The sequence below is a fragment of the Nycticebus coucang genome, chromosome 22, assembly GCF_027406575.1.
Source record: "Nycticebus coucang isolate mNycCou1 chromosome 22, mNycCou1.pri, whole genome shotgun sequence".
NCBI lineage: Eukaryota > Metazoa > Chordata > Mammalia > Primates > Lorisidae > Nycticebus > Nycticebus coucang.
The window spans coordinates 27,402,072-27,429,599 of NC_069801.1; the positions used below are offsets into that span (position 1 = coordinate 27,402,072).

The window sequence follows — 27,528 nt, forward strand, 5'->3', positions numbered from 1 at the left end:
TCTTATTGTACCTTGTTGAGTTGAGAATGGTTGCCCGAGGAGTGGGGCATTTACCCAAGGCCACTCAGCTCATTACAGGGGCAGAACCAGGTCCTCACACCAGCACCTAACCACTGAGCCCATGTCCTTTCGGCCTGCACTAGGCCGCATTGACCACTCCACATGAAGTTCATGGTGACAGGCGTACCTGCAATCATTCTCACAAGGGACTCATGCTTATTCTCCTTCAGGGGATGATTTGGGCCACAGTCAGGCAAATCAACCTCTTGGTGGGTCCTTTACATTTCCTGCTGCTCATCAATCACACACAGCAGGTAATGCCAGGGCCTGAGAAGGAGCACACCGCCCATGACAAGTCTGCGGGCCCTGTCCCCACCACACCCGTGCTCTCCCTGATCACTGTCAGGCATAAGCTCTCCACTGGCCTATTCTCTTGACTCCTATTTGTAATTTTGTACCTTCAGCTTCAGAGTCATCTACAAAGTTTTATAACGATACTGACGCCTGGACCCTGTCCCCAAACCTACTGACTCAGAATATCAGAGGAAGAGCCTGGGCTCCTCCAGGAGACCGCAAAGCTGAGACTGGAACAACTCACAGAAACCTCCCCAAGGAAGTTATTCCATGGGCCCAGCTGGGTTTATGTGTCTAAGCTTTAACTATTCAATCTCCAGAGCCCTTCCTATTGTAGAGCAGAGGCCTGGCCTCTCTCCTGGAATTCACACTGGGCCTGTACTTCTGCCAATCACCCTGGGCCTGTCCTTCCTTCTCCTTTGAAGACCCTTTTCATCTCTCCCCTGGGCTGCTAAACCCAACTCTGGTCCCCTCGCTGCTGGCCCCCTCTAAGCCATTGTCCCCACTTATGTTGGAGTGAGCATTCTAAAACAGCAAACTCATCATGGCCCTGCCCCATGGACTCCCCACCAGGTGCCCACGTGCCAAAAGTGGGTTCCCTACCACCAATGGCAAAAACAGACCCTCTGTCCTTTTGAGCAATTCATGCAAGAGTTTGAAAGATTAATCCAAGATAAAGAAAAGGAAATGGAAATAAAAAGAAAGCCTTGGGAACCTCTCCATTGCAGTCAGGCGAAATCGAAGCTCAGGCTCAGGCAGCCTCATCCTTCCGTAAGCTGATCCATCGTGTCCCCTGCACCACTGCTGCTCTACACAAGTTCCCCAAGCACACATTACTTCTCTCTCCAGTTCTTCATCTGGCAAACTCCACACTTAAACATCACCTCCTCTCTGAAGCCCTCCTTGATACTAATACCCCTGGTGTTGTGTAGAAACCATAAGATCCCACAAGAACACATCCTGATAGAATGTAAGTAATGTCATGGCTAGAGGTGACTTGGGAGGGACTGGGAGGGACAGGCAGTTGACACTCTGCTTAGCACTCCTGCATCTACTGCTTCATCTACGACTTTTACAGGGTGAGAAACTGAGGAACACCCGGGATAACTCTGACCTAGGGCCACACTGCAGGTTAGGGTCCAAGCCACTTGACCTCAGGGCCTATGTCCTTTACCGGGTTGTAACCTAGATCTCTCAGGATTCAAGGTTTGTGTTTAGGCCAGGTGCAATGGCTCACGCGTATAATCCCAGCACTTTGGGAGGTTGCGGTGGGAGAAGCGTTGGAGGGCAGGAGTTTGAGGCCAGTCTGGGCAATATAGCAGAACTCCATTTCTATAAAAATTAAGAAAATTTTGCCAAGTGCACTGAATCAAGGCTGTAATCCCAGCACTGTGGGAGGCCAAGGCAAGTGGATTGGCTGAGCTCAGGAGTTTGAGACTTGCCTGAGCAAAAACGAGACCCCATCTTTACAAAAGACAAATAAAACTAGCTGGGCATTGTGGTGCTCACCTGAAGTCCCAGCTATTCAGGAGGCTGAGGCAAGAGGATCGCTTGAGCCCAAGAGTTTAAGGTTGCTGTGAGCTATGACACTAGGGCACTCTAGCCTGGAGTGACAGAGTGAGACTCTGTTTCAAAATAGATAAGTAAAAACATAATAATAATAAAAAATAAATTAGCTGGGCTGGTGGAATACACTTCTAGCCTTAGCTGCTTAGAAGGATGGCTTGAGCCCAAGACTTTGAGGTTACAATGAACTATAATGGTGCCATTGCACTCCAGCCTGGGAAACACAGCAAGATCATATCTCTAAGGGAAAAAAAAGGCCTGTGTTTGTTTCACTATTTCCCCATCTTGGGGCCAGTACTCTGGGCACCTTCAGAGACCCTCTTCCTGCCAGGCCTAGAGCATGCTTGACCCACAAGCAGTCAGATTTCTCCTTGGCCCATCTTCCCCAACCCAGACTAGCTGGGGCTACAAAGATATCCATCATCTGATCAGTGGGGCCACAGAGTGTCAGAGCAGAGTTCTCCTTGACGTTCCTAAGCACAGAGCCACGTGGCTTCCTCTATCTAACCTGTGATTCTTTGGAAGCAACATCACAAGGAAAGATCACAGGCCTCAGGGTAGAGCTGCCAAAGAAAACACAGGATGCCCAGTTAAATTAGCATTTCAGAGAAACACAAACACTATCTTTAGTATAAGTATGTCCCTTGGACTATTTGGAACATACTTATCATAAAAAATTATTTGTAATTTAAAATTCAAATTTACCTGGTCTTCTCGTATTTTAATTTGCCAGTTTTGGCAACCCTGACCCAGAGGGAAGAGGCATCTCCTCTGGATCAAAGACTGTAACCTCTTAAAAAGCTGGTGTGGATGCAGAGAGAAAGGAGCCCTGATACACCCTTGGTGGGGCTGCAAACGAGTACAACCTCTATGGGAAGTCGGGTGAAGATACCTCAAAAAACCAAAAGTAGACCTACCCTGTCATCTAGCAATCCCACTAGTGGGTATGTACCCAAAGGAAAAAGAAATGATTTTATCAAAAAGATACATGCACTTGAACATTTATTGTGGCACAATTTACAACTGCAAAGATGTGGAATCAACCCAAGCGCCCATCAATACACAGATGGATCAATAAACTGTGGCGTATGTACACCATGGAATACTATTCAGCCATTACGAAAAGGTGAACTAATACCTTTTCTAACAACCTGGATGCGACTGGAGACCGTTCTTCTAAGTAAAATTTCACAAAAATGAAAAATCAAACACCACAGGGACTTACCACTAAATTGGAACAGGTCGATCAACGCCATGAGCACATATGGTAGTAAAAATCAACAGAAAAGAAAGCAAGAAAATGGGAGGGAGCGGGGGAGAGGTACATTCGCTGCTAATGGGTACAATGCCCAAGATCCATGTGAGCGCACACTTAGAACTTTGACTAAACTGTACAAAAGTAATTCTTGTAACCCAAACATTTCTACTACCATAATAGTCTGAAATTAAAAAAAAAAAAGGTTGGGGCCTTTTTTTTTTTTATTTTTGGAGACAGTGTCTCACTATATCCCCCTGGGTAGAGTGCCGTGGCGTCACAGCTCACAGTAACCTCAAACTCTTGGGCTCAAGTGATTCTCTCACCTCAGCCTCCTGAGTAGCTGGGGCTACAGGAGCCCACAACAATCCTCGGCTATTTTCTTGTTGCAATTGTCATTGTTGTTTAACTGGCCTGGGCTGGGCTCGAACCTGCCAGTCTCGGTGCATGTGGTTAGCGCTGTAACTACAGTGCTTTGGGTGCCAAGCTGAGCTGGGGCCATTTTTCTGGAGAAATGGAGAAGAGAAAAGGGTGAAGAGCTAGCCCCTATCCTTAAGGAATTTAACACTGAGCTGGAAGAGCAAATGTGCAGGGGGGCTGGGGGCTGGGAGGGCAGTTTTGGAGCCCCTAAAGGGAAGGCCTGAGGAGTTTGGGGCACAGCAAGACTCCAGGGGTGGGCCCAGTTGCCTTCTTATTCCTGCGGTCGCTCTACTGGGAAGCTCAGTTTTTCCAAACCCAAACCAGGTACCGCTCCCTTTCCAGGACACTGAGTGCGTCTTACTCACCCACCCTCCGGGAGGAAGAGCTTTAGGCAGGGACGGGTCCTTCAGCTTCTGTTCACTTCTCCAGCCCCTGTCCCCCTGCCCCCGACCCAGCCTGCCCTGCCCACGACACAGCAATTTCCAAACCTGTCTAGACAGAAAAACACATGGAGAGTCAGCGGAAACAAACTACTGTTAGTGTTAAGCTTAGAGGAGCTAAATATGCAATGTGGGGCTAAATTTGATTAATAGCAGAATGGAGCTTAGAAATGTTATCCGAAGTGCATTCCATACAAGACTGGCTGAGAAATAGATGCCATGAGAAAATCACTCAGTGGGCCAGGTCATTTTGGAAAATACTGCAGAAATTCCCTCCTCTTAAAAGAAATGAAAGCTTGAGAGTTTCTGAAGGAGAGAAACCTTGCTTAACCTTGCTTAATCCAGAATTTCCAAAAACTTGACTATAGAATCACTCCCTTGACTTTTTAATTTTTCTTTCAGTAATACCTATTAACCTCTGAACTGTTCTGTGAAATAAAACTGAAAGGCACTCCTTCTTTTTTTCTTCTTTTTTTTAAATGTGATCTCCCCTTGACACATGCAAACCTGTGGTTTTCTGGGAGCAGGGATGGTCTGAGGCTTTCCAGGACCCATGAGTCAGTAACTTCTGGTGGTGAGATCAAGTCTTACTGAAGAGGTAAATTTATCACTTCCAATTAAATGCAGCATGTAACGGAAGGGCAACGAGGTATGCTTTTTTTCTTTTCATCTGACAACTTTTGTAACGAGGTATGTTTTCTGTTTGGCTGAGGCACTGTGACCCCCAGGCCTGGTGGGCCCAGACTTTAAGAGGTTTATGTCCAGGGCCAGCCATGTTTGGCCTTCACCCTTGCTCAGGTTCAGACATGATGTCATCACCCACTGTGGCCTCAGCCCTGAACCAATCCCAGCAAAGGAGCTCAGAGAGGAGGAGGCTAAACCTCTTGCCAGGGGGCCCTGCGGGAAGGCTAGAACTTGTAGCTACTGGTGAGTCTGCCCACATGGGAGGTCGCACTATCCCTTACCAGATCCATCTCCTCAGGACGCACAGTTGGCTTTGTCCTTAACTTTCCCCAGATGTGAGCCCCTCTCTGGACCAAGCTCTGCAGCCCCTCCCCAGGCTAGGGTTCGGTCCCTGTATCCTGCTGGCTGGCAGGGAAGCACTGCCTGGAGTGCCAGCACCACCTGAGAGGCCCACAGGGATGCCCAAGTCCATATCCAACCCCTGGGACAGCACAGCCCCGGAGCTCCTGTTTCCTCCACGTGGCTCCCCACAGAGAGCCCCGAAACCTCAGCATATCCCATAGCAATCTCTCTTCTCAAGGCAAGAGGCAGTTGAACTTGCACCCACCAGAAGCACAACACTCTAGGCTTCAGACCCCTGGGCCTCTTTCCCTTTAAGAATCAGATAGAGGGGCCCAATGAGGGCTTCTGACCACCGTCGCCCACCTGCTTCTTGCTCCTTCTGCAAAGGACAGTGGGCACAGTGACCACGAAAGACAGTGAGTAAAAGTTCGGTGCACCTGAGTCCCCATGGGGTGTCCTGTGAGTCCTCGCCCTCCTCACTTTCTTCTTTAGCATTAGCTTCCTTGCTTACCGACCACTGTGGACTAACATCACACTCGATCCTGTTCTCCTAGTAGCCCGAGGTGGGTACTGCGCTCATTTTACAGGTCAGGAAACTGGAGGCTCAGAGAGGCTGAGCGACTTGTTCTCATTCATACAACTAGGAACTGGGGGGCTGGGATGTGACCCTAGTAGGCCTGACTCCTGCACCTTCCTTCTTTATTCATTACAGTGAAGAGGCAGAGGAAGGCTGGTAGGTCACAGGGCTGTCCTGGTGGCTGGGAAGTCACTCTGAGGCACCATTTCCCACAGGTTCCCTCTTGGTGAACATTTTGCAGGTTGAGAATCAGGAGCAGCAGGGGAGGGAAGACCCTGCCTTTGCTTTTCTGCTCATTGTCACTCATCTCTGGAGTCTAACTGCTTTTCCAAAGGCTTCGTGGAGGACTCCGTGAAGGAGACTGTTCTGGTCCTCTGATGTCACAGAGGCAGGACGTGGAGCAGGCTCTACCTTCTGGTTCTGCCTTGGAGACGCAGCTTGCCTGGGAGACCCAACAGTGTCTTACACGTGAACACAAGTAGGCTCATATCCTTGAGCCCAACTGGCTCAAATCCATCCACACACTGTTTTTACACACTCACATACATACATTTGCATACACATAAACATTCATGTTTTAAAACAGACAAATCCAGCCCGCATCTGCACACAGCTCTTGCAATTTATACACACAACAGACCCAGCACGCTTACTCTCCCACACATTCGAAGAAACAACCTACATTCATGTCTCAGAATTACTGATCCACTTCCGTATGACCTCTATGGGTTAGTAACCTTTCTCATAGATGTCCCCTTAGACAACAAGCATAGCCCACGGAAGCCAGGCCCAGCTCCCCACATGCACAGGGCCTGCCATCACCAGTGTTTAAGCTCTGGGCCTTCCAGACCCGACAGTGGCTGCAGCGGCGAGGCAGGAGAGCAGATTCGACCACAGAGACACTGCAGGCGGCCACTGCTTAGCCTGTGAGCTAGGAAGTGGGCAGTAAGCAGTGTCAGGATGGGGAGGCATAGGACGTCAGAGTTTGGAAAACAGCTCTGGCGTCCCACAGATCTGGGTTTAGATTCCGTCTGTGGCCCTGCTGGCTGTGGGTTAGCAGCCATGTGACAGATACGGGTTAGGATAGTGGACTTTGGAGACAGACCCTGCAGGTGGACTTGGCCCATGTTCAAATATCAACTCTCTTACTTAAATAGCAAGTTACTCCCCCTCCCTGCGTCTCGGCTTCCTCACCAATAAAATGGAGGTAGAAACTGCACCCGACTTAGAGGGCTGTGGAGAGGATTAAGTGAGATAGAACAGGTGACGTGCTTATCTCAGTGCCTGGCTCATAGTAAGAGCTCAGTTAATTTGGGATATGATTATGCTGAAGTCCCTGGAGTTCCCTGGGAGGAGTGTGCAGAGGCCGGAGCTGAAGTAGAGAGAAACTGGGAGCAGCAGCTGAGGAGGGCAGAGGGGCCCCTGGAGCTGGGACATGGGAAGCCATACCCGGCTCCATCAGGCACAAGGTGTCATCACTTGGACCCACAACCACTGTTGTCAAGCCAGGCAGGGGCCTGCTGCTTGAGTCTGAAAGGCCCCCCTCCCCGCTTAGATCCTGATTAGCATAATTCACAAATGGTCCTACCCAGCCCCCAAATGACCAGGAAGATGTGAGAGGTGAGCCGCATAACAGCAGGCCCGGGCCCTGCCCTTCTCTGCCCTTCCCTTCCCTCCTCTCAGCTGCCCTGTGCTCTCCCGGCCCACCAGCCAGTGGTGCAGAGTCCCAGAGATGATGGGAAGGGAAAACATGGAGAGGTCTCCTGGAGCAGGAGAAGGGACCATTCCAGGTCGGGGAGCAGCACATACCCAGGAGCACAGAAGCCCCCACTGTATGTTTTCCAGGCTGTAGGCCCTAGAGCCGTGGATTCCTAACTTCCTGCCTGCAGCCAGAGTCAAGCCCAGATCTGTCTCCTGGCTCCAGACCCCCAGGTCCTGCTACTTTTGGCCTTCTCTAGCCATGACCATGTCTAAGACTGATCAGACTGGGCCCCCCATGTGCAGGGCATGTCCTGTGCACAAGGGTACAAACCCAGTGCTCAGAATCCCAGCAGCACTGCTCCCTGGTGCGGGACCTTGAGCAAGTCCTTCACCTTCCCTGAGACGAAGTTTCTTCATCTATAAGGAGGATAATGATATAACTACCTCTTAGGGTAGCAGTGTGGATCAAGTCAGATAACCCAGGCAAAGCACCCAGCACAGCACGATGCTTGGCACAGACCTAGGGCTGATGTTACACCTTCCACCCCTCCCCTTAGCTGGGAAGCAAGGACAGCGCTATAATGATCTTCTTTCTACAGCTGACAAAACTAAGGCCATGGACAGTATGGTGTGGACACTGACTTAAGCCTGGTCACCAAAATACCCACAATCACACACAGTCATGGTAAAGCCTGGGGTCAAGGAGGGGGAATTCCAGGCACAGGAGCACCATTCACAACAGCCAAAAGGTGGAAGCAGCCCCATTGTCCATCAGATGAATGGATAAACAAAATACGGTATGTCCATACAACGGAATGCTATCCAGCCTGAAAAAAGGAAGGAAATTCTGACAGGTGCTTCAATGTGCATGAACCTGGGAAAACTATGTTAAGTGAAATGAAGATGTCACAAAAAGACAAATACTGTATGATTCCACATATGGGTATCTGAGTACCTATGGGAGTCAGATTCATAGAGACAGAAAGCAGAAATAGAGGTTCCCAGGGGCTGGGGGACCAGGGCAGTGGGAGTTAGTACAGACTAAAGGGGACAGAGCTCCAGTTTAGGAAGAGGAGAAAGTTCTAAAGATGGATAGCACGATGATTGCACAGCAGTGTGGACGTACTTAATGCTTATGAGCTGTACACTTAAAAACAGTTAAGATGGTAAATTTAAGAATAATAATTTTTTTAAAGGAGGGAGAGGCAAAGGTGCTGATTCATCTGCCTTGGCCCCGTCTCACTTGCTCCAAGGAGGAATAAAGGACAGTCCCGTGCGGAAACTCGCTGCTGAGCCGCCCTGCCCAGGTCTCCATCCACCTCCCTCCTGCCTCATTTCCAATTCCAGAATTATTTTTCATCAAGGAGCTGCCGGAGATGGAGTGTGGATTAGGAGCTCAGCTTGATTTTGTTTTATCTTATTTTCCCCCATGAGGTGCCTGAGTGGGGCGGGGCGCGAGTGTGCTGAGCTTTGTTGTGACTTGTCGCCAAGCAAATACCGTGTCAGCTTCCACACGGGAGGCTGAGTGTGGAGCATCCTGGGCCCCGCGCAGAGGATGCTCATTCCAGGAAATAATTACTCGGTGTCCCTTCAGGTTGGCCCCCAAACTAGAACACCAAGGAGGGAGGTGCTGCTGTACCTCCTTAATTAGTCTCCTCATTTAACCCAGGCCATTCCTGGAAAGGCACGCAGGCTCTGGAGGCAGGCAGACCATGCCTGGAATCTTCACTCCACTTACTCCAGGGAAGCCTCGCTCAAGTCTCTTACTGTCACTTAGCCTCAGTCTTCTCATCTGCAGAATGGGGATAACTGAACTACCTGCCCTGGAGGGATATAGTGAGGATTGACAAAAGGGCATGTGTGAAGGGCTTGGTACCCACGTGCCACTGTGTGGGAGCTGACATTTGTGTCATCCTTATCATTGCCATGCTCATCACCATCACCATCATTTCTAAAGGGCTACTCTGTACCTGTCAACGCTGTTAGTTAAAGTGGTTGTCATTGTTCTTCCCTCTATTCAAACATCCCACTCGCAGTGCCAAAGCAATCACACAAAGGGCGTTGGTGTTCTCTTTCAGTGTCCAGGCCTTTGAAAGGTGAGAGCTGCTCCCTGCCTGCCGCTGATGCCGTGGGAAAGCTCGCAGCCAGGACATCTCCGCGCCCCAGAACCAGGGTGGTGTAGCAGTTAGAAACGCCAGATCTGGGTTCAAACCTCGCTTAGCCTCTTACCAGCTATGAAATCTTGGCACATAACATAAAATTTAGCATCGGAACCATTTTTAAATATACAGTGCAGTGGCATTAAGAACTTTGACACTGTCGGGCGACCGTCACCACCATCCATCCTCAAAACTATTTTCATCTTGCAAACCGAATAGAATAATGTCCCATTTCTCTCTCCTCGCAGCCCCTGGCAACCACCACTCTACTTTCTGTCTCTATGAATTTAACCACTATAAGTGCTTCCTATAAGTGGAATCATATAGTCTTTGTCCTTTTGTGACCAGCTTCTTTCACTTAGCATAATGTCCTTGAGGGCCACCTACGCTGCAGGCTGGGTCAGGCCATCCTGGGCCTGGTTTTTAAGTTATGCAATGCAGGAGACAATGGGCCTGAGAGCTGCTGCGAGGATGGAATCTCTACCTACCCTGTTGCTCAGACCAAACACCTGAACTATTCTAGAACTCTCTTTTCCCCAACCTCCCCAGCACTGCTGATGGGACCTGCGTCTGAGCACTTCTCTCCAGCTCTGGTGCTAACTCCCTGGCCTGAGGCCCAGACTCCTTCACCCAGTGTCAGCAAAGGCCTATTGCCTAGACTCCTTGATTCCACTGTGGCCCACACAGCGGCCAGAGAGAGCTCTTAAAACACAAGTCAGAGCATGTCTGTCCCCTGTTTAACATCCTCCCTTCAAATTAAACCCACCCTCCTCTCTCCCGGGATCTGCAGTCTTGTTAGCCAGCCTCTGCTGGTGCCTTCCCTGCCTTCCTCACCAGGCTCCAGCCCCAGCAGCCCTTTTTCCGTTCCTCAGGCTAAGCCAAGCCAGCTCCTGCCTCCGGGCCTTTGCATGTGCCATGCTCTCTCCCCAGGCAGCTTTGTATTCACCTGTCTGCTTAACTACCACCTCCTCTGAGAGGTGGTAGTTAACATGCCCATAGCAAAGTCCCCTCTCCAAGGATGTTCTATTTTAATTTTGTGCACAACACTTACCATAATCAGCTGTTTATTATCTACCTCCCCCACACTAGTAAGTAAGCCCCCCATGGTCAAGGATTCTAATGGACCAATTTATCAGTACAGACCCAGAACTTGGCCCAGAACCACTGCTCAATAAATATTTGTTGAGTGAATTGACAAATGAGCAGTTAGACATAATGTATAGAAAGCGCTTTACACAGGGCTTGACAAAAAGTCACACTAGATGGCAGTCATTACGATCATCGTTGTTGTCATAATTACTACCCTGCTTCTCCTGCAGTATTGATCTGCAAGGCTAGCCTGAGCTTCGAGACTTAGGACGAGATCAATAAGTGTCCAGGACTTTCTGTGTCACGACGGGAGCTGGGACTCATCCAAGGGTGAGAAAGCAGTTTTGGCACCTCATAGGTCTGTGTGTTCAGACTCGACATCCATGAATTCTACACAGTCCTGTCCCATTCCCCATAAGGCAAAGACACCAAGATTGACATGAGAAGGCTCGGGAAGGATGGGCAGGGCTGAGGCCAGGGATACAGGCCAGTGGGAGGACATGGAGCAGGCAGCTGGAAGAGAGCGCTCTCCGGGCCTGGACTGACTGACGCCTGACAGCACCATGACCATCAGTACCTCAATAGTGCTCAGATCTGAGTTCCCTGCAGCAGGGATGCCCACCAGAATCCTCATCCTGCCAGTGAGCATATTCTTTTATCAATGGACCTTCCAGATCTCCTGCGTGGTGCTGCTGCTAGACCCATTAACTTAGCCACTGTGTGTGTGTGTCTGCGCTGCTGCTAGGTGCCTGCAGATGCCACCCTGAAAAATAATCAAACCGCTCTTTAAGTGATACTTCATGCAGGGTTTCCATGGCAACACTTTATGAAACAGCCAGGAGAACTTTGGTGGGCTCCCCTCCCCTCCTCCTTCCCTGACTGCCATAGGGATCCTCTTTCCATGAGACCGTGCTTTGCCAAAGCACTGGGTTCTCTTGGCAGGCGTGGGTCCTTGGGCTTATTATTTACCTTCTCTCTGCCTCAGTTTCCTCACTTGGAACATGAGGACAACAACAGCATCTGTCTCAGAGGATGGTTCTGAGAATGAAATGAGTTGGTATATAAAGCGCCTCTTACACTGTTAGCATGACAAGGAGAATTCTGAAATGTCCCCAAGCCCTTGGTCCCACCCACAGAACCCCCCTCCCTTGGGTGTGGGTGGACCCCATGGAAATGATGAGCTGTCACCTCTAGGATGAAGTTGCATGGCAAAGGTGAAGGGATTTTTTTGCAGATGTAATTAAGGCCCCCAATAAGCTGACTTTGAGTTAATGGAAAAGGAAATTATCCTGGGTGAGCCCGGCCAAATCAGGTGAGCCCCAAGGATTTAAAGTTCAGAGACTTAAAGTTGTACTGATTCTTCTGCTGCCTTGAAGAAACAAGCCAGCAGGGTTGTACAGCTGCAAGAAATGAATTCTGCCAATAGTCACAGACCCCAAGCCTGCGACCCCTCAGCTCAGCCACCCCTGGTTTACAGCTTTGTGAGAGCCTGAGAAGAGAAGCAATTAATAGCTAAGCCCTGCCTACCCTTCTGCCCTACAGAAACTCTGAGATAATAAATAAGTTCGAAGCTGCTAAGTTTGTGGCAATTTGTTATGCAGCATAGAAAATGGAACCAGTTAGTGTTTAATAGATATTCACTGTTGTGGGCATCAGGCCTCCCTGTCCACATAGCCACCGTGGCCCTGCCCGTGCTGCGTTGTAACTACCCAATTATTTCAACTCCTCTGCTATCCGTGACCTTCCGTTGTAGGTGCCCAGCAAAACTGAGCCAGCACTAGATTTTCTGGATCAAATAACATATTCTTCCCTCGTGGTCACAGTGAAATGAGTTCTGCAAATTGCGTCCTGTTGATGTAGATGGAAAAGAAAACTACCTGCGCTGATGACCACGGATGCTTTCCTTTTGTTTATCCTGAGCCTAGCGGGAAAACGCTGCAGAGAAGGCATGTGGTGAAACGTGACACTGCTGGCATAATTGCCAATGTGAGTGGACACAAAAGCCTGAAACCCCACGAGGGCAGGGAGTGTGTGCATTTCATCCTTGCCAACCGTCCAGCACAGTGCCAGGCACAGGGGAGGCTCGCACAGATAGGTACATACTTGTTAAATCAAAAACGAGCCCTTGTCTTCCATTCCATTAAACGTAGAACACAACCTCCCATGACCTCAGAGGGGGCCCAGCATGTTCCCACCCTGCCTACCTATCCTCACTCAGTTTGTCTGGGAAGTGTTCAAGTTTAGTACTGAAAGTCCTGTGTCCCAGGAAACCCTTGGTCAAAGAAAAGCAGGACTGTGGGCTACCCTGCTCGCTCCCTTGACTCCTTCCATACGGGCCTTCAGGCAGCTCCTCAAACCTGACAATCTCACCCTTTGCTGGTGTCTGCAAAGCTCCCCGGTTCACATCCTTCATCCCTCTCCTCAAGGGTCACGTCCTCCAGGAAGCCCTCCTGGACTGCCCTGTCCCAAATAATGCAACTCACCACTCTCTTTCCCTGACCCTGCTTTTATTTCTGTGTACAGCTTATGCTAATCTGAAATTGGATTATTTTTTGTTTGTCTTGTCTACAGGCTGTCTCCACACTAGAAGTCAACCTCCATAAGGACACTGACTTTGTCTGGTTCCTGCTGGATCCTAGCAGCATGGGTATATGTCACACGAAGGCTTGTCTGCTAACTTGACCCTCAGCCCCTTTCCAAATCCTGGTGCCTTGTGACAAGCCCTCTGGGTCTCAGGAGTTGTGCTGACCCACAGTGACGGCCCCACCCCAGTCCAGTCCACTCCCTCCTCCGGGGTGCTCCCAGGGGTGCTGTCTGCCCTCAAGCGGCAAGGTCAGCATCCTCCCTCCCGGGAATCTCCAGAGGATTAGCCCCCAGGATGGGGCTCAGCCACACATCCACCTCTTCTATATTGGAAACTGTCTTTCATTTGTCAGAGGTTTGAAAAAAAATCTCACATCTGCTCTGCCTCTGGCACGCCTCACTCAATTATTCAACACGCAAAATCCATGGGAGCCAGATTCACTCACACAGACATTATCAGACCACTGACTTGGAACCTTGATGCTCTCTGGAAGCAGTTTCTTCCTAATTATTCATGAATTTATAACTCTACGGAGCAACCTGGGCCAGCCATTGGGGACGGGGACACAGATCAGTGTCAGACACAGACCCTGCCTTCAAGGGGCCCATGGTCTTATGCGGGAGACAGATGTGCAAGCAAATAATTATAGGAAGACGGGGGAGGCCTGCGCTAGGCACTGCGGGACCCCAGGGACTGACTGCATGCATTTCCCATAAAAACAGAGACTCTCATTTGCCAACCTTTCCAAGCTCAGGAGTCAGATACCTCTTCTCCCAGCAAACAGGATTTCTCTGGAGGATGAGAGTTTTACGTTCTGTTCTCGGAGTTTAGCAAAAGTCTACATACATGCCGTCTTTAGAAAGCACCTACCATTGGAGACATATCTGGCTTGAAGGAGACTCTGGAATTAGTGAGGAACTGCGAGGAGACAGTGCAGGAAGCAGGTGGGGTCTGAAGTGGGCCATGGCTCCCATTCTTTCATGATTCCTGTGTTGGCCCAGACAACCCCAGGTCACAGTTCTTGACTCTATCTCCTGCTGTTCCTGACCAGTACTAGTCCTCAAACTAAATCCAGTTCATCAGAGTGCTAAAGGCATCAGCCCCCTCTGCTGCCAATCCCTCCCTCGCAGGCTGCAGTCCCACTCTCCAAGGCTCCTCAACTCCACAGCTCGAGGAGCCTTGCTGCTTGCTCTCACGCACTGCACTGGATCCCCTGCAGGTACATTAGGGGTGTTGGAGGCTTTGTACTAGAGGTTGCCGGCCACCCTCAAAGTGGCCCAAGCCTGGCCACTTCCCCCCATTCAAACCCAATCTGGTTCCAAACCCCACCCCTTCCCTACAGTCTGCCACAAATGTCCCATTGTGCCATGGAGGACTGAGGAGCTGTGTGTATTGGGAAAGGATCTCCTGGCCTAGTGCACCCTGCCCCGTTTGGAAGGTAAAGGGCACCAAGTGTCTCAGAAAGTGGCAAGGTCATGGTTTCAAGCACAGTTCTGAAGTCAGACAGACCTGGGTGTCCTCTTTAGCTGTGTGACTTTTAGAAATACACTATACCTCTCTGATCCTCAGGTGGGTTATCTGTGAGATGGGAGTTACTAGGACTTGGGGATACTGAAAGAATGAAATAAGTTAGATTATATATATATAAACTATCACAAACCCTGGCACCAAGTAAGGACTCAATAAATGGTACAGTGGTTGTTTAGGCTGGAAGGAATAGAAATCATTCCAGCAAATTCGTGCAGTTTGGACTAGAGAGAGGGTGCTCAATACCCTTCATTTGGGTCTCAGACTGCAGGGCCAGCAGCCTCTCTCACAATTGGCATCTCGCCTTTCCTCTTTGCAGGCTTCATCCCCTCTCCGTGAGGGTGAGAGGACTCGGCTGGATGAGGAGGAATGGGCTTTGGATGCGGGCAGCCTTGCTATTTGAGGGGCTTGCTCTCTCATCCAGGAGGGTTTGGGATTTGGCAGTGGGCGGGGGTCACCTAAAGACTTAATTTGGGAAAAGCATGTGCTACTTCTGTACCAGCCACTTCCACGTAAGAACTGTTAGGTCAGCTGGGGTTCTTGGAGGAGATCTGAAGCAGGATTCACTTGACAAATGTCTGATTTACAGGAAACCTCGAGAGAACAAATTTATTACCACTTCTGTACTCAAATGCTCCAACAGCTTCCCTCTCACTCAGAGTACATGCAAAGTCCTGTCAGTGGTCTGAGAGGCTTCACATGAACTGTTCTCTCTCTGCCCTTCCCTCTATGACCCTCTACTACCCCCACCCACCCTGCTCCGCTCTTGCCCCAGGGCTTTTAGGCCTTTACCTGGAAGGATCTGACCCTAAATACAGCAAGATTCACTCCCTCAGCCCCTTCAGGTATTCCTCAGATGTCAGCTTCTCAGTGAAATCCTTCCTGATTGGCCCCTACACTGTTTAAAATCGCAAGCCCTACTCCCAGACACATCTCTCTCCATCTCTGTTCCCTGTTTTGGTTTCTTCATAGCATTTATCAGCACCTCACAGTTCATACGGTATATGCAATGCCACCATTTATTTTCCCTAGAATGCAAGCCGATGAAGGAAGGGGTTTCTGTTTCATTCATTCCTGTCCTTATTGTGCAGAACAAGGTCTGGCATGTATTTGGCCCTCAGGGAGCTGCTGAATGAATGAATCCATAAAGGAAGGAATGAAGAGGCAGTGACACCTGCCTGAAGCACAGATCCTGCTGTCTGAAGCCTGTCTTCCTCGCCTCGGCTTTCACACTGCTCTCCTGAGTGCAACCCTGGCCATGCCCCTCCCTTCCTCAAAACCCCTTGTCGAGCCCCTCACCCAACTGAACACCAACCAACTACATGCACCTGTCTTAAGCACCAACTATTTATACACCACTGATTGGTGCTTCTGGGTCTTGATAGCCCATTAGAATCTCGGGGGAACTTAAGGCTCGGCGCCTGTAGCTCAGTGGCTAGGGTGCTAGACACATACACCAGAGCTAGTGGGTTCGAACCCACCCCAGGCCTGCCAAACAACAATGATAACTACAAAAAAATAAACAAACCGGGTATTGTGGCAGGTGCCTGTAGTCCCAGCTACTTGGGAGGCTGAGGCAGTAGAATCGCCTAAGCCCAGGAGTTGGAGGTTGCTGTGAGCTGTGACCCTGTGGCACCCTACCGAGGGTGATAAAGTAAGAATCTGTCACTCAAAAAAAAAAAGTTTGAGGTTGCTGTGAGCTGTGATGCCACTGCCACTGCACTCTACCGAGAGCCCCGCAGTGAGACTCTATCACTATATATATAATCACAAACCCTGGCACCAAGTAAGGACTCAATAAATGGTACAGTGGCTATTTAGGCTGGAAGGAATAGAAATCATTCCAGCAAATTCGTGCAGTTTGGACTAGAGAGAAGGTGCTCAATACGCTTAGTTCAGGATTCTACCTCCAAACACCCTGATCTACTTGGTCTGAGGTGAGGTCTCAGCACGGACATATTTTTTACAGCCTTTGGGGGCTATTATGAACATATATATAAAGTACACACAGTTGATTTGAACTGTGTGTATTTGAGGAGCACACTCTGATAAAGTTTAGCCTATGTCTACTTCTCCTAACCATCACCACAATCAGGATAAGGAGAGTACCAGGCATCCCTGGGCACTTCCATGGGACCCTCATCATCTCTCTCTCCCCATCCTCTCCATCCCCTTGCCCCCAGGCAACCAGTGATCCACTTCTCAATCAGTTTAAAATCTCTATAATTATATATGAATGCAATCATACAGCAGAGACTCGTTTTTGTGGGACTTCTCCCACCCAGGACAATTCATTCGACATTCATCCATGTTGCTGCCCATCTATTCTTGTTTATGGCTGAGGGGTATAACCCTGGACAGACCACAATTTGGTTATTCATTCCCCTGTTGGCAGACATGTGCATTACTTCCAGTTTGGGGTTCTCACAAATAAAACTGCTGCAAACCTTTGGGTACAAGTCTTCATGTGGACATATGTGTTTATTTGTCTTGGGGTACTTACAGCCATGGAGTGGAACGGCTGGGTCAGATGGTAGGCGGGGTGTGCTTAACTTTCTAAGAAACTGCCCAGCTTTTTTGCAAAGTCCTGGTGCCATTTTGTATTCTCACCCATAGTGGAGGAGAGTCTCGGTGAACACAGGGATTATTAAAGGCTCCCCAGGTAGTTCTAAGGTGCAGTGGAGGTTCTTGAAGATGGACGTGGTGCCATGGAGTGATAGAGAGGCGGCTGTGCAGCAAGACCATCTGGTTCAAAGCCCAGTTCATCCATTTCCAGATGTGCGATTCACCCTGTGTCCTATAACATGGGAGTGCCCCACAGGGCTGCTGTGAAGAAAGGATGTGTCTAAACCAGCCCCTGGTGCGTGGTCAGCCCTCAGCAATATTTGTCATTCTTTTTTTTTTTTAACTTAAGTATATTTGTTACAACCCTTTTTAAGTGGATTGTGACTTGGGCACTACATTTCCATTCACAAGCCTCACTTTTCAGATAGCTTTACAACACACATGGGTAAGCTTCTAATTTTGCTCCTCTAAACAGTAACTTTTCTTTGGAAAACAAGCCCTGTGTAGAGTTTCATCAAGTTGCTTCACTTTATATTTCTAAAGTACCAGTACGTGCAAAAACTACAAGGGGATGAAAAGTTTAAAAAGTAGAGCCTGGAAGATAAACTTAAGTCATTTGAACAAATGGTTTTCTTCTTCTCAACATCAAGTTATGTTCTGAATACTCAATGACAAAAAGATTTGGTCTACCAAGGAATCTGGCTTGATAGCTAAAACTCTAGGCCACAACATTAACGTAGGTTACATACATCTTACGGCACTTTACCTCAATCTCTTAAAATAAGTCAATGTGAAGAAAAAAGCATTACTAGCTCTGCTTCAGCGTCTCAAGTATCACAGTATCACACTTAGATGGAGAAAGAAATCTTATCTTTCCTTTAAAGTATTATATCATGCCATATAGAATTTTTAAATGTTAAAAACAAACAAACAAAAATACTTGAAAATGTGTTATCAGAGGGAATGAAGTATTGAACACGTATACAAGTAATTTGTCAGGGAAAGCTTCGTCTACTTCTTCCAGGCGTGATGCGTCATCATCTCCTTCCAGAGGTGGCACCTCTTCAGTTACAGGAGCATTGGTATCGTCGGCAGTAGGGTCATTTTCATCAATACCCAGACCAAGTTTAATCATCCTGTAGATGCTGTTAGCATGTGTCTGGGGCTCTTTCAGACTGAAGCCAGAAGACAGGAGTGCAGTTTCATGAAGCAAGATGACCAGATCCTTCACTGACTTGTTGTTCCTATCAGCCTCTGCCTTTTGCCTTAAGGTCTCGATGATGGAATGGTCAGGATTTATCTCCAAGTGTTTCTTTGCTGCCATGTAACCCATTGTTGAGTTGTCTCTCAGGGCTTGAGCTTTCATGATTCTGTCCATGTTTGCTGTCCAGCCATATGTACTTGTCACAATACAGCACGGGGATGTGACCAATTGGTTTGACACAACCACCTTTTCAACTTTTTTCTCCAAGATATCTTTCATGATTTTGCAGAGGTTTTCAAACTTTGTTTTTTTCTCTTCCTGTTTCTTTTTCTCTTCTTCATCTTCTGGAAGTTCCAAGCCCTCTTTGGTGACTGACACTAAAGTTTTCCCCTCAAACTCTTTTAACTGTTAGACACAGTATTCATCCATCGGCTCGATCATATATATCATTTCTAAGCCATGCTTCCGAAGATGTTCCACGAAGGCTGAGTTAGCTACCTGGTCCTTGGTCTCACCTGTGATATAGCAGATATGTTTCTGGTTTTCCTTCATTCTGGTACAGTAGTCCTTGAGAGAAACCATCTCATCACCTGAAGCAGAATTGTAGTATCGCAATAGCTCTGAAAGCTTCTTTCGATTTTGAGAATCTTCATGTATTCCAAGCTTTATGTTTTTAGAGAACTGCTCATAAAACTTTGTGTAGTTCTCCTTATCTTCTGCCAGTTCAGTAAAGAGCTCTAAGCACTTTTTGACCAAATTCTTTCTGATAACTTTCAAAATTTTGCTTTGTTGCAACATTTCTCGGGAAATATTTAGAGGGAGATCCTCAGAGTCCACCACTCCTCTAATGAAATTCAAATATTCAGGGATTAGCTCCTCACAGTTATCCATGATAAAAACTCTGCGGACATACAACTTAATGATGTTCTTTTTCTTTCTGTTTTCAAATAGGTCAAAAGGAGCACGTCTTGGGACAAAAAGCAGAGCTCTGAATTCCAACTGTCCTTCAACTGAAAAGTGCTTCACTGCCAAGTGATCTTCCCAGTCATTGGTCAGGCTCTTACAGAATTCTCCATGCTCCTCATTAGTTATACCATCAGGATTTCTGGTCCAAATAGGCTTTGTTTTGTTGAGCTCTTCATGATCAATGTACTTTTCTTTAATCTTCGTCTTCTTGTCACCATCTTTCTTCTCCTCCTCTTCTTCATCAGAACCAACATCTTCTATTTCAGGTTTGTCGTCAGACTCCTTTTCTTCTTTTTCTTTCTCCTCCTCCTTGTCTTCCTTTTCTTCCGCCTCATCATCGCTGACTTCTTTATCACGTTCCTTCTCCACAAAGAGAGTAATGGGATAGCCAATGAACTGAGAATGCTTCTTCACAATCTCCTTTATTCTTCGTTCCTCCAAGCACTCAGTTTGGTCTTCTTTTAGATGGAGAATAACCTTTGTTCCACGAGCCATAGGTTCACCGGTGTCAGTCCTAACTGTGAATGATCCTCCTGCAGAGGACTCCCAGGCATACTGCTCATCATCGTTATGTTTGGGGATCACAGTTACTTTCTCAGCAACCAAATATGCAGAATAAAAACCAACACCAAACTGGCCAATCATAGATATGTCTGCACCAGCCTGCAGAGCTTCCATGAACGCTTTGGTTCCAGACTTGGCAATAGTACCAAGGTTATTGATCGAGTCAGCCTTGGTCATTCTAATGCCAGTATCCACAGTAGTAAGGGTTCGATCTTGTTTGTTTGGTATAAGATTAATGTGCAGCTCTTTCCCAGAGTCTAGTTTACTGGGATCTGTCAAACGTTCATATCTGATTTTGTCCAAAGCATCTGATGAGTTTGAAATGAGCTCTCTCAGAAAGATCTCTTTGTTGAAGTAGAAAGTATTGATGATCAATGACATCAACTGGGCAATTTCTGCCTGAAAGGCAAAAGTCTCAACCTCCTCCTTCTCCATTGGTTGGTCTTGGGTCTGGGTTTCTTCAGGCATCTTGGCTAATGGACTGCACGGGACCCACACTACAGCAGCACCCGGATGCTGAAGCAACTCAATATTTGTCATTCTTTTTAGTTTCTGCACTCTTAGTCCCTAGTAAAATGTGATGGCACATGTCAGGCTCCTGGGAGCTAACTGCTGGATAAAGGAACAAAAAACAAGCAAGTGGAGTTGGGCAGTGGCGGAGGTTCCAGCATCCTTAAGGTTCTCACAATTCCAGGTTCCTGATGCCTTTTAAGATAATTCCAGGACTCACCCTGCCCCCCCAATCCCATCAAGGCTTCTGCTTTTCTGTTTTTATTCCTGACAATGAGGACCCCAAGTCTCTTCTCTCCCTCTGGCCTGTCCTGGAATATGGGTGCATGACCCCCTCCCCCACGGGAAGCCCTTTCTCCCAGAGCCCGGGAGGGTGAGCGCTGCGGTGCTGAGAGTGCAGGTTTTAGCACCAGGTTTATATCCTAGATCTGTCCCTAACCAGATGGGGGATCTTGGACAAGTCATTGGACCCCTTTGTGCTCAGCGTCTCATCTGTGAAACAACGATGCTCGTAAGTCCTCCTTCATAGGATTGCTGGGGGGCTGGACACAAACTTACATGTGAAGCATGAGCACTGTGACACAGGGAAGGTCCCTGGTACACAGGCAAAGGGCTGCTTGGGTCAGGCACCTGCACTCACTCTGTCCCCTGGATCACCTCTATTCAGCAAGCTTTGCCCTTGGTAAACCTCATGGAGCTGGAATCAAAGTCACTCAGGAGAGAGCTGGAATTCTTCTTGCTGTTCATCCTCTTCTTAGTGGCCATGTTGCTAAGACCCTCCTGCTTCCTGCTTCCCATATAGGGCCTAATTAGGATGAGGGCTAATAAGGAGCTCTGACTTCTGGCACCATCTCCTCCCTGACTGGTGAGGCCTCACCTAAGCCTGTTATTCCTGGCTTTATGCCTGTCGGCTCTGAAATTATGCAAGGGGACAAATGCAAGCCATGCTTAGCACCATTAGCACACCACCTCCAGGTGGTCTGAGGTTCTTGTTGAGGGTCCTTCTTGGGTGCAGGTAACCCTCTCCTTATTTTCAGCTTGCACCAGGCAAAGTCAAGGGTAAGGGATGCTTGTGTGCCTCAGAGGATGCTGGGTGCCATCAGAAAGTGCCCATAGCTATGGTCCTTGACATCAGACCTCTAGGGACAACAATCCTCTAAAAACATGTCTACTAGATTTCAAAATGCAGTCAGGAACAGCTATGTAATTTACAAGGCCCAGTGCCAAATGAAAACACAGGGCCCCTTATTCAAAACATTGCTTGTGAATTTCAAGATGGCAGCTGCAGAACATGATGCTATGTGTGGACCCTTGGTGCCCGGTGAGACCACACACTCCTACGCCCACGAACCTGGCCCTGAATGCAGATAGCTACATAAAGGGCACATCCTTTCTATAAACCACGTAGCAGCAGAATGAATGAGAGGGAGAGCTAGGACGGTCCCTACCTTGGCAAGGTCCCGTCTAATGCAGGACGCCACCAGGAGAGAGTGAAGCACAGCAGGGACGGCTGAGTCGCGCCGCTGAGGCATGAAGTGGAATGGTATGAACTAGCAGAGGGAGCTCACCTGCTTTGGGGAGGCAAGGGGGGTAAGTCAGAGACACCTTCCAGGAAGAAATGACACAAGATCTGAATCTTATGGGACAGGAACCCTACCCGGCTCTCTGAATCTTCAGGGAGTCCCTGGTCTGAAGTCTAGCCTCAGGCTTCAGGTCCCGACCCCAGATTCCAGCCAGCCCACCCACCAGGAAGCCTTCTTGCCCCATTTCCAAGCCAACGTTAGTCCCACCTGTGTATCCCTAGCAGCAGCCATAGAAATTATTTATTTATTTCTTACTTATTTATTTTTTACAGACAGAGTCTCACTTTGTCACCCTGGGTAGAGCGTGGTGGAGTCATAGCTCACAGCAACCTCACACTCTTAGGCAAAAGTGATTCTCTTGCCTCAGCCTCCTGAGTAGCTGGGACTATAGGTGCCCGCCACAACGCCCAGCTATTTTTAGAGACGGGGTGGCAGGGTTGGGCTGGTCTCAAACTGGTGCTTAGGCTGGTCTCAAACTCGTGAGCTCAAGCAACATACCTGCCTCGGCCTCCCAGAGTGCTAGGAAGCAGCCATAGAAATGTTCAGTTTTTATGGTGGCAAATCCTTGAAGGCCCAGTCTATATAAAGTGAATAGTTGGTCCAGGTAATAATTCCCAGCCATGCTGAGTTCTAACTGTGAATTTCATGCACCAGGAGGCTGGTACATGCTGGTGAGAAAACCAGGCCCACCCCAGGCATCTCTCTGATTCTAAGGGGGTTTTTTGGGGGCTTATGTGGCAACTCCAGTAAAGTGATGGAAATCTTTATTTTATTGTGAAAAATCATTTCCCCAAATAGAGCTAACTGCCCAGGGTGGTAATAGAAGTGAAAAGTAAGTGAGAGAGTCTAAGAAAGTAATGGTTTTTAGCTGGAAAAATAGAAGCTGTGGGTGAATAAGGAGTGGATGCTGAATTTGATGGTGGCTCTGATTTGTGACTGTTTGGAAACAAGAAAAAGATGATTTATGAAAGCATTTCAGTAAGTGCTTCAGCCGGGGCAAAAATTGCTCATTGAGTGGGAATGAATACTTCGGTGACAGCTAAAAAGGCAGTCGAGAGTGTTGTGAGTCTATACCCAGGAAACCCATGAGTCTCCGTGGCAATGAGCTTGGGATACAGCTGGGAGCTGCGTAAACACTTCCATAAAGCGCCAGGTGGCAGAAGCTGTCGAATCTTGTGGCCGTACAAGTGACCTTTAAGCACAAGGAAAGGTTTAAACATTTTGCAAAGCGTTTTCCCTTGCTGCAGGAGAAGTTAATAGGGGCGTGGCATTATTATTCATCCTGATCCCATTTCGGCTTAGAAGCTTTGCTTAAAACTCTGCGTGAATGTGTTAGTCATAATGATGTGAGGCAACGTACAGGGGAGTTTATTTTAGTGAAGAATTGATTTTAATATTTTATAAATGGCTTTGATCTCATATTTATGGAATCATTAAAGGTCTGATGGGGTGGCCAAAACATTTTTCTCAAGTACACACTTTACTGATTTTTTAATGGGGGAAATATTCTATAAAGGTATTTGAGTATTTGGGGATGTCTTATTCTTAGATGTGCTGTACTTGAAGTTCAAGGATCTACACACACAGGTAGACTCCCACACACTAGTGTGAACAGGTTCACATGTAGACTCTTGCGTACTCGCTCAGCACAGCTGCATCCACAGGTGAACTCAGGCTCAAGGGCACACGCTCTCCGTCCCCACATCTTTTACCGACTTCTTTCTCTTTCTAAAGTGATCCCACTTCCTCTGCTCTTGACTCCCCAGGTCAAATCCCAGCCAAAGGCCCATGAAAGTCACTCAGTGGGTATTCTAGAGGTATCACAAGAGGAAAATGCATGAACTCTTTATAAGCAGGAAGGCAGGGATCCCATGTGGGGAAGCAATGGCCCACAGGGCCTTCCCAATGAGACCGGGCCAATTGATTTCGGATGTCCCAGTGCTAATGCCTCATTTAGGGCAATGGGTCTCTGATAAAAGGCCCGGTCACACTCCCTGTTTCACTTCTGTTGCACTTTGAAACCTCCAGTCCATGGAGGAGGACCTTCACGGAGCAGTATAATCTGGAGAACTCCATCCTCTAGAATGACAGAAACTCAGAAGGATGCCAGGGCTTCCTTGGACAGTTGTCCGCAAGGTCAGACATCACAGATGAGATGTCTTCCTTGCTAAAGCATCCCACTTTATTTATTTATTTATTTAGCTGAAGGGTGACACTGGGTAGAGTCCCGTGGTGTCACAGCAACCTCATACCTCTTGGGCTCAAGTGATCCTCTTGCCTCAGCCTCCCAAGTAGCTGGGACTACAGGGCTCCCACCATAATGCCTGGTTATTTTTTCCATTTTTAGTAGAGACAGAGTCTTGCTTTTGCTCAGGCTGGTCTTGAACTCCTGAGCTCAAGGAATCTGTCTGCCTCGGCTTAGCAGAGTGCTAGGATTACGGGTGTGAGCCACTGTGCCCAGCCCACCTCCATGATTTTTGTCACCCTTCAGCTAACTATTACAAGGAAGGGAAGTTTGATGGGACCTGTTATTAGTTTGCCTATGTTGATCTGGCCTCTGCATGCTCTCCAGCTACTGATTTGGCAGTCTTGCTAAAGTTTCCATGAGGTGGGTGTAAAAAATAAGAGCAGGTGGAATTGCTGCGTGTTCCTTCTATTCTGTGACCAGAATAATGTGGACCAGCTGGGGAGCCAGGAGACTTGTATACAAGGTCTAGCTCTGCAACTTGACCGTGAGGTCACTTGATGCCCAGAGCTCCAGCTTTCTCATTTCTAAACCCTTGCCCTGACCGCTGTTGGTATGATGACTCAATAGGTCAGTTGGACACAAAAGGGTTTGGGAGTCTATAAAATCCAGTGCACAGGAGAGGGGTTATTTATTACCCAGCAGTGGGCCGTGCCCTTCTTTCTGCTCCAACGTAATTGAAAATTCCTTTTATGTGTGTTGAGGGGAGCCCTTATCTCCCATCCATACAGAAGAGGATCCTCTGGCTTCTATTTTTCCTTCCTGTGGCCACCCTTATTTGTTCCTTCTCAGGAAAAAGGGGGCAGCACCTGATTATTGAGAACCTGTTATCCAGCAGGTACATTTTACTAGGAGCAGAGTCACTGCACTAACAGGAAAAGGGGCCACTTCTTGCATTTTGCTCCAACTTAGTCTGCCTCCTAGGAGAAAACACACCATTCTCTCCTGGTGGCCAACCTTTCCCCTGAATGGTCAGGTGGGTAAAGCTGGGCAGCCTTGGCCCACAGGCCCGGCTGTCTTCTCTCTGGGAGAAAGATGGGAAGCCATACCCACTCTCCAGTCTAGCCCTTATCAAAGTCCCACACTCTGGCAAGCTTGTCTGGAAATGAATTATCTTTGCTTCTCAACTTTCCTTGGCTGAAAACTCAAATGAGAGGTGGGGTGAGTCTTAAGCCCACTGTCTTCTTCCTATTCACATCTGACAAATCCTTAGTGACAGACAGATGGCAAGGTGACATCCAACAACTCTACTTTCTGGTGACTGTGCCTTGTGTAATCCCATCCCTGCAAGTGTGGGGCATGCCAAGGGAACATGGCAAAGGGCAAGAGATACCATGTGTGTGGTTATGTCACATTACGTAAGACTGTTTGAGATAGACTTCTCTTGCAGGCTTGATGAAGGAAAGGGTCATGCTGGAGAAGGCTGGGTGACGAGGCATTGAAGTTGGCATCTGGAACCTGACATCCAGTTGCCAGCAACTCAAAGAAGCTTGGAATTGGACGCCTCTTCCAGATGAGAATGAGCCTAGCCAACACTTGATTGCTGCCTTGAGAGACCCTGAGCAGAGGACCCAGAGAGGCTGTGCCCGGATTCCTGACCCACAGAAACGGAGTTGTTTTAGGCTGCCAAATTGGTGATAATTTTATAATTGTGATTATCTGTAATTGTGATAATTTAGTATGGAACAATAAGGATCTAACACCCTCAAGCTTCTTCTGGGGCGTTGCCGCCCTGAGGCCATCTTCTTAGGCCTCTGCTGACCCTTACCGTTGGCCACATGCCCCCTGGGTCTGTTCTGGGCACTTCTGGTCTCTTTTCTAGCTCCCTGGATTAGGTCCTGTAAATCACTCCCGACATCGTTCTCTTAGGAGTGGTCACTGAAAAGATGGGAGTCAGTGAGATCATAGGAGAAACAGCATGTGGTCAAGGAAGGACAAGGACCAAGCCCCGGGGAATGCTCACACTTAGAGGTGGCTGGTCGGAATTGAAACGTGCTGTAAGGTAACATACGCACCCAATTCCAAAGGCAGTAAGAAAGAATGAAAAGTACCATGTCTTACATGGATTACATGTTTAATAATACTGTGACTATATGAGGTTACGTAAAGCATATTACTATTCGATTTACCTGTTTCTTTTTATTCCTTTAACAGGGCTACTAGAAATTTAAAATGAAATCTGTGGTTCACATTTGAGGTTTGCATCATATTTCCCCTAGACAGAGTTCTAGAAAGAGATTTTAAAATGATCTCTTGAGCATTTATGGGTATAGATATTGTGCTGGGTGATGTATACTACTACCTCCTCTGACCCTACTAGCAACCTTGTGAATGAGGTATTGTTATTTCCATTTTATACAGGAAAGTGGAGGTCTTGGGTGATAAATGACTTTCCCAAGCTCATGCTGAAAATTCATGAAAAGACAGAAACTCAAAGCCAAGTCCATTTGTCTGCAAAGCCCATCCTCTTAGATGAAGGTGCACGAGTGCACGTGTTTGCTTCAGATGGTGATGAAAGGCGGATGGATTTCAGCTCCTACCCAGCAGGCTCTCCAGCCAAGGCAGGTCCAATGGTGAAGGTGCTGCCCACAGCTCAGCCCTCCCTGCCACCTGCTCTGTGGGAGGCTGCCACCCCCTCCTTTGGAAATCCCTGTGTCTGTCGGTCTTTGATCCCAGTGTTCCACATCTCACCTGTCCTCTTTGCCCTTTGTGAAGTGAGGCCAGCTTTGTGGAATCACAGAGCAACATCCAAGACGGGGCTCAGGCCTGGGTACACAAGAGCTCACCTGGCATGTTCCTCTGCTCTGCCCTCCCTGGCAGGGGAGATCAGATACCCACTCGACCCAGCAGCCCTGTCTGCCAGCTGAGCCTTCCCCAGAGGGAAGGTGGCTTCCTCTGAGGCATAGCCCTGGCCTGCAGGGACTATATGAGTCCAGGTGTGTGTGGAGACAGGGTAGGGTCCCCAGGGAGGGGGGAGGGGCCCGCCCGGGGACCCATATGTCCATATATGTGCACTCACTCTCTCCTGCCTCCCTGAGATTCAGAGCAGGGAGGTGACTTGCCAGGTCACTACATGGTAAGTGGCAAACGCACATCTGTGCAACTGCAAAATGCATGCTGTTTAGCAAAACCCACGCTGCCCACAGCCTTCTTATTCAACCAGCCGTCAGCAGCCCTGCCTAATCCTCTCTGC

At 48.3% G+C, this 27,528-nt stretch overlaps 2 protein-coding genes across 2 annotated transcripts in view; both read right to left on the minus strand.

The window, feature by feature from the left end:
• CSMD2 (CUB and Sushi multiple domains 2) overlaps positions 1 to 27,528 on the minus strand; it is a 580,815-nt gene that overhangs the window by 371,508 nt on the left and 181,779 nt on the right. The window lies entirely within an intron of this gene.
• On the minus strand, positions 18,542 to 20,465 carry LOC128575273 (heat shock protein HSP 90-alpha-like). The gene has a single exon (XM_053576807.1). It carries the CDS (start codon positions 20,463 to 20,465, stop codon positions 18,876 to 18,878), a length of 1,590 nt encoding a protein of 529 aa, XP_053432782.1. The 3' UTR covers positions 18,542 to 18,875.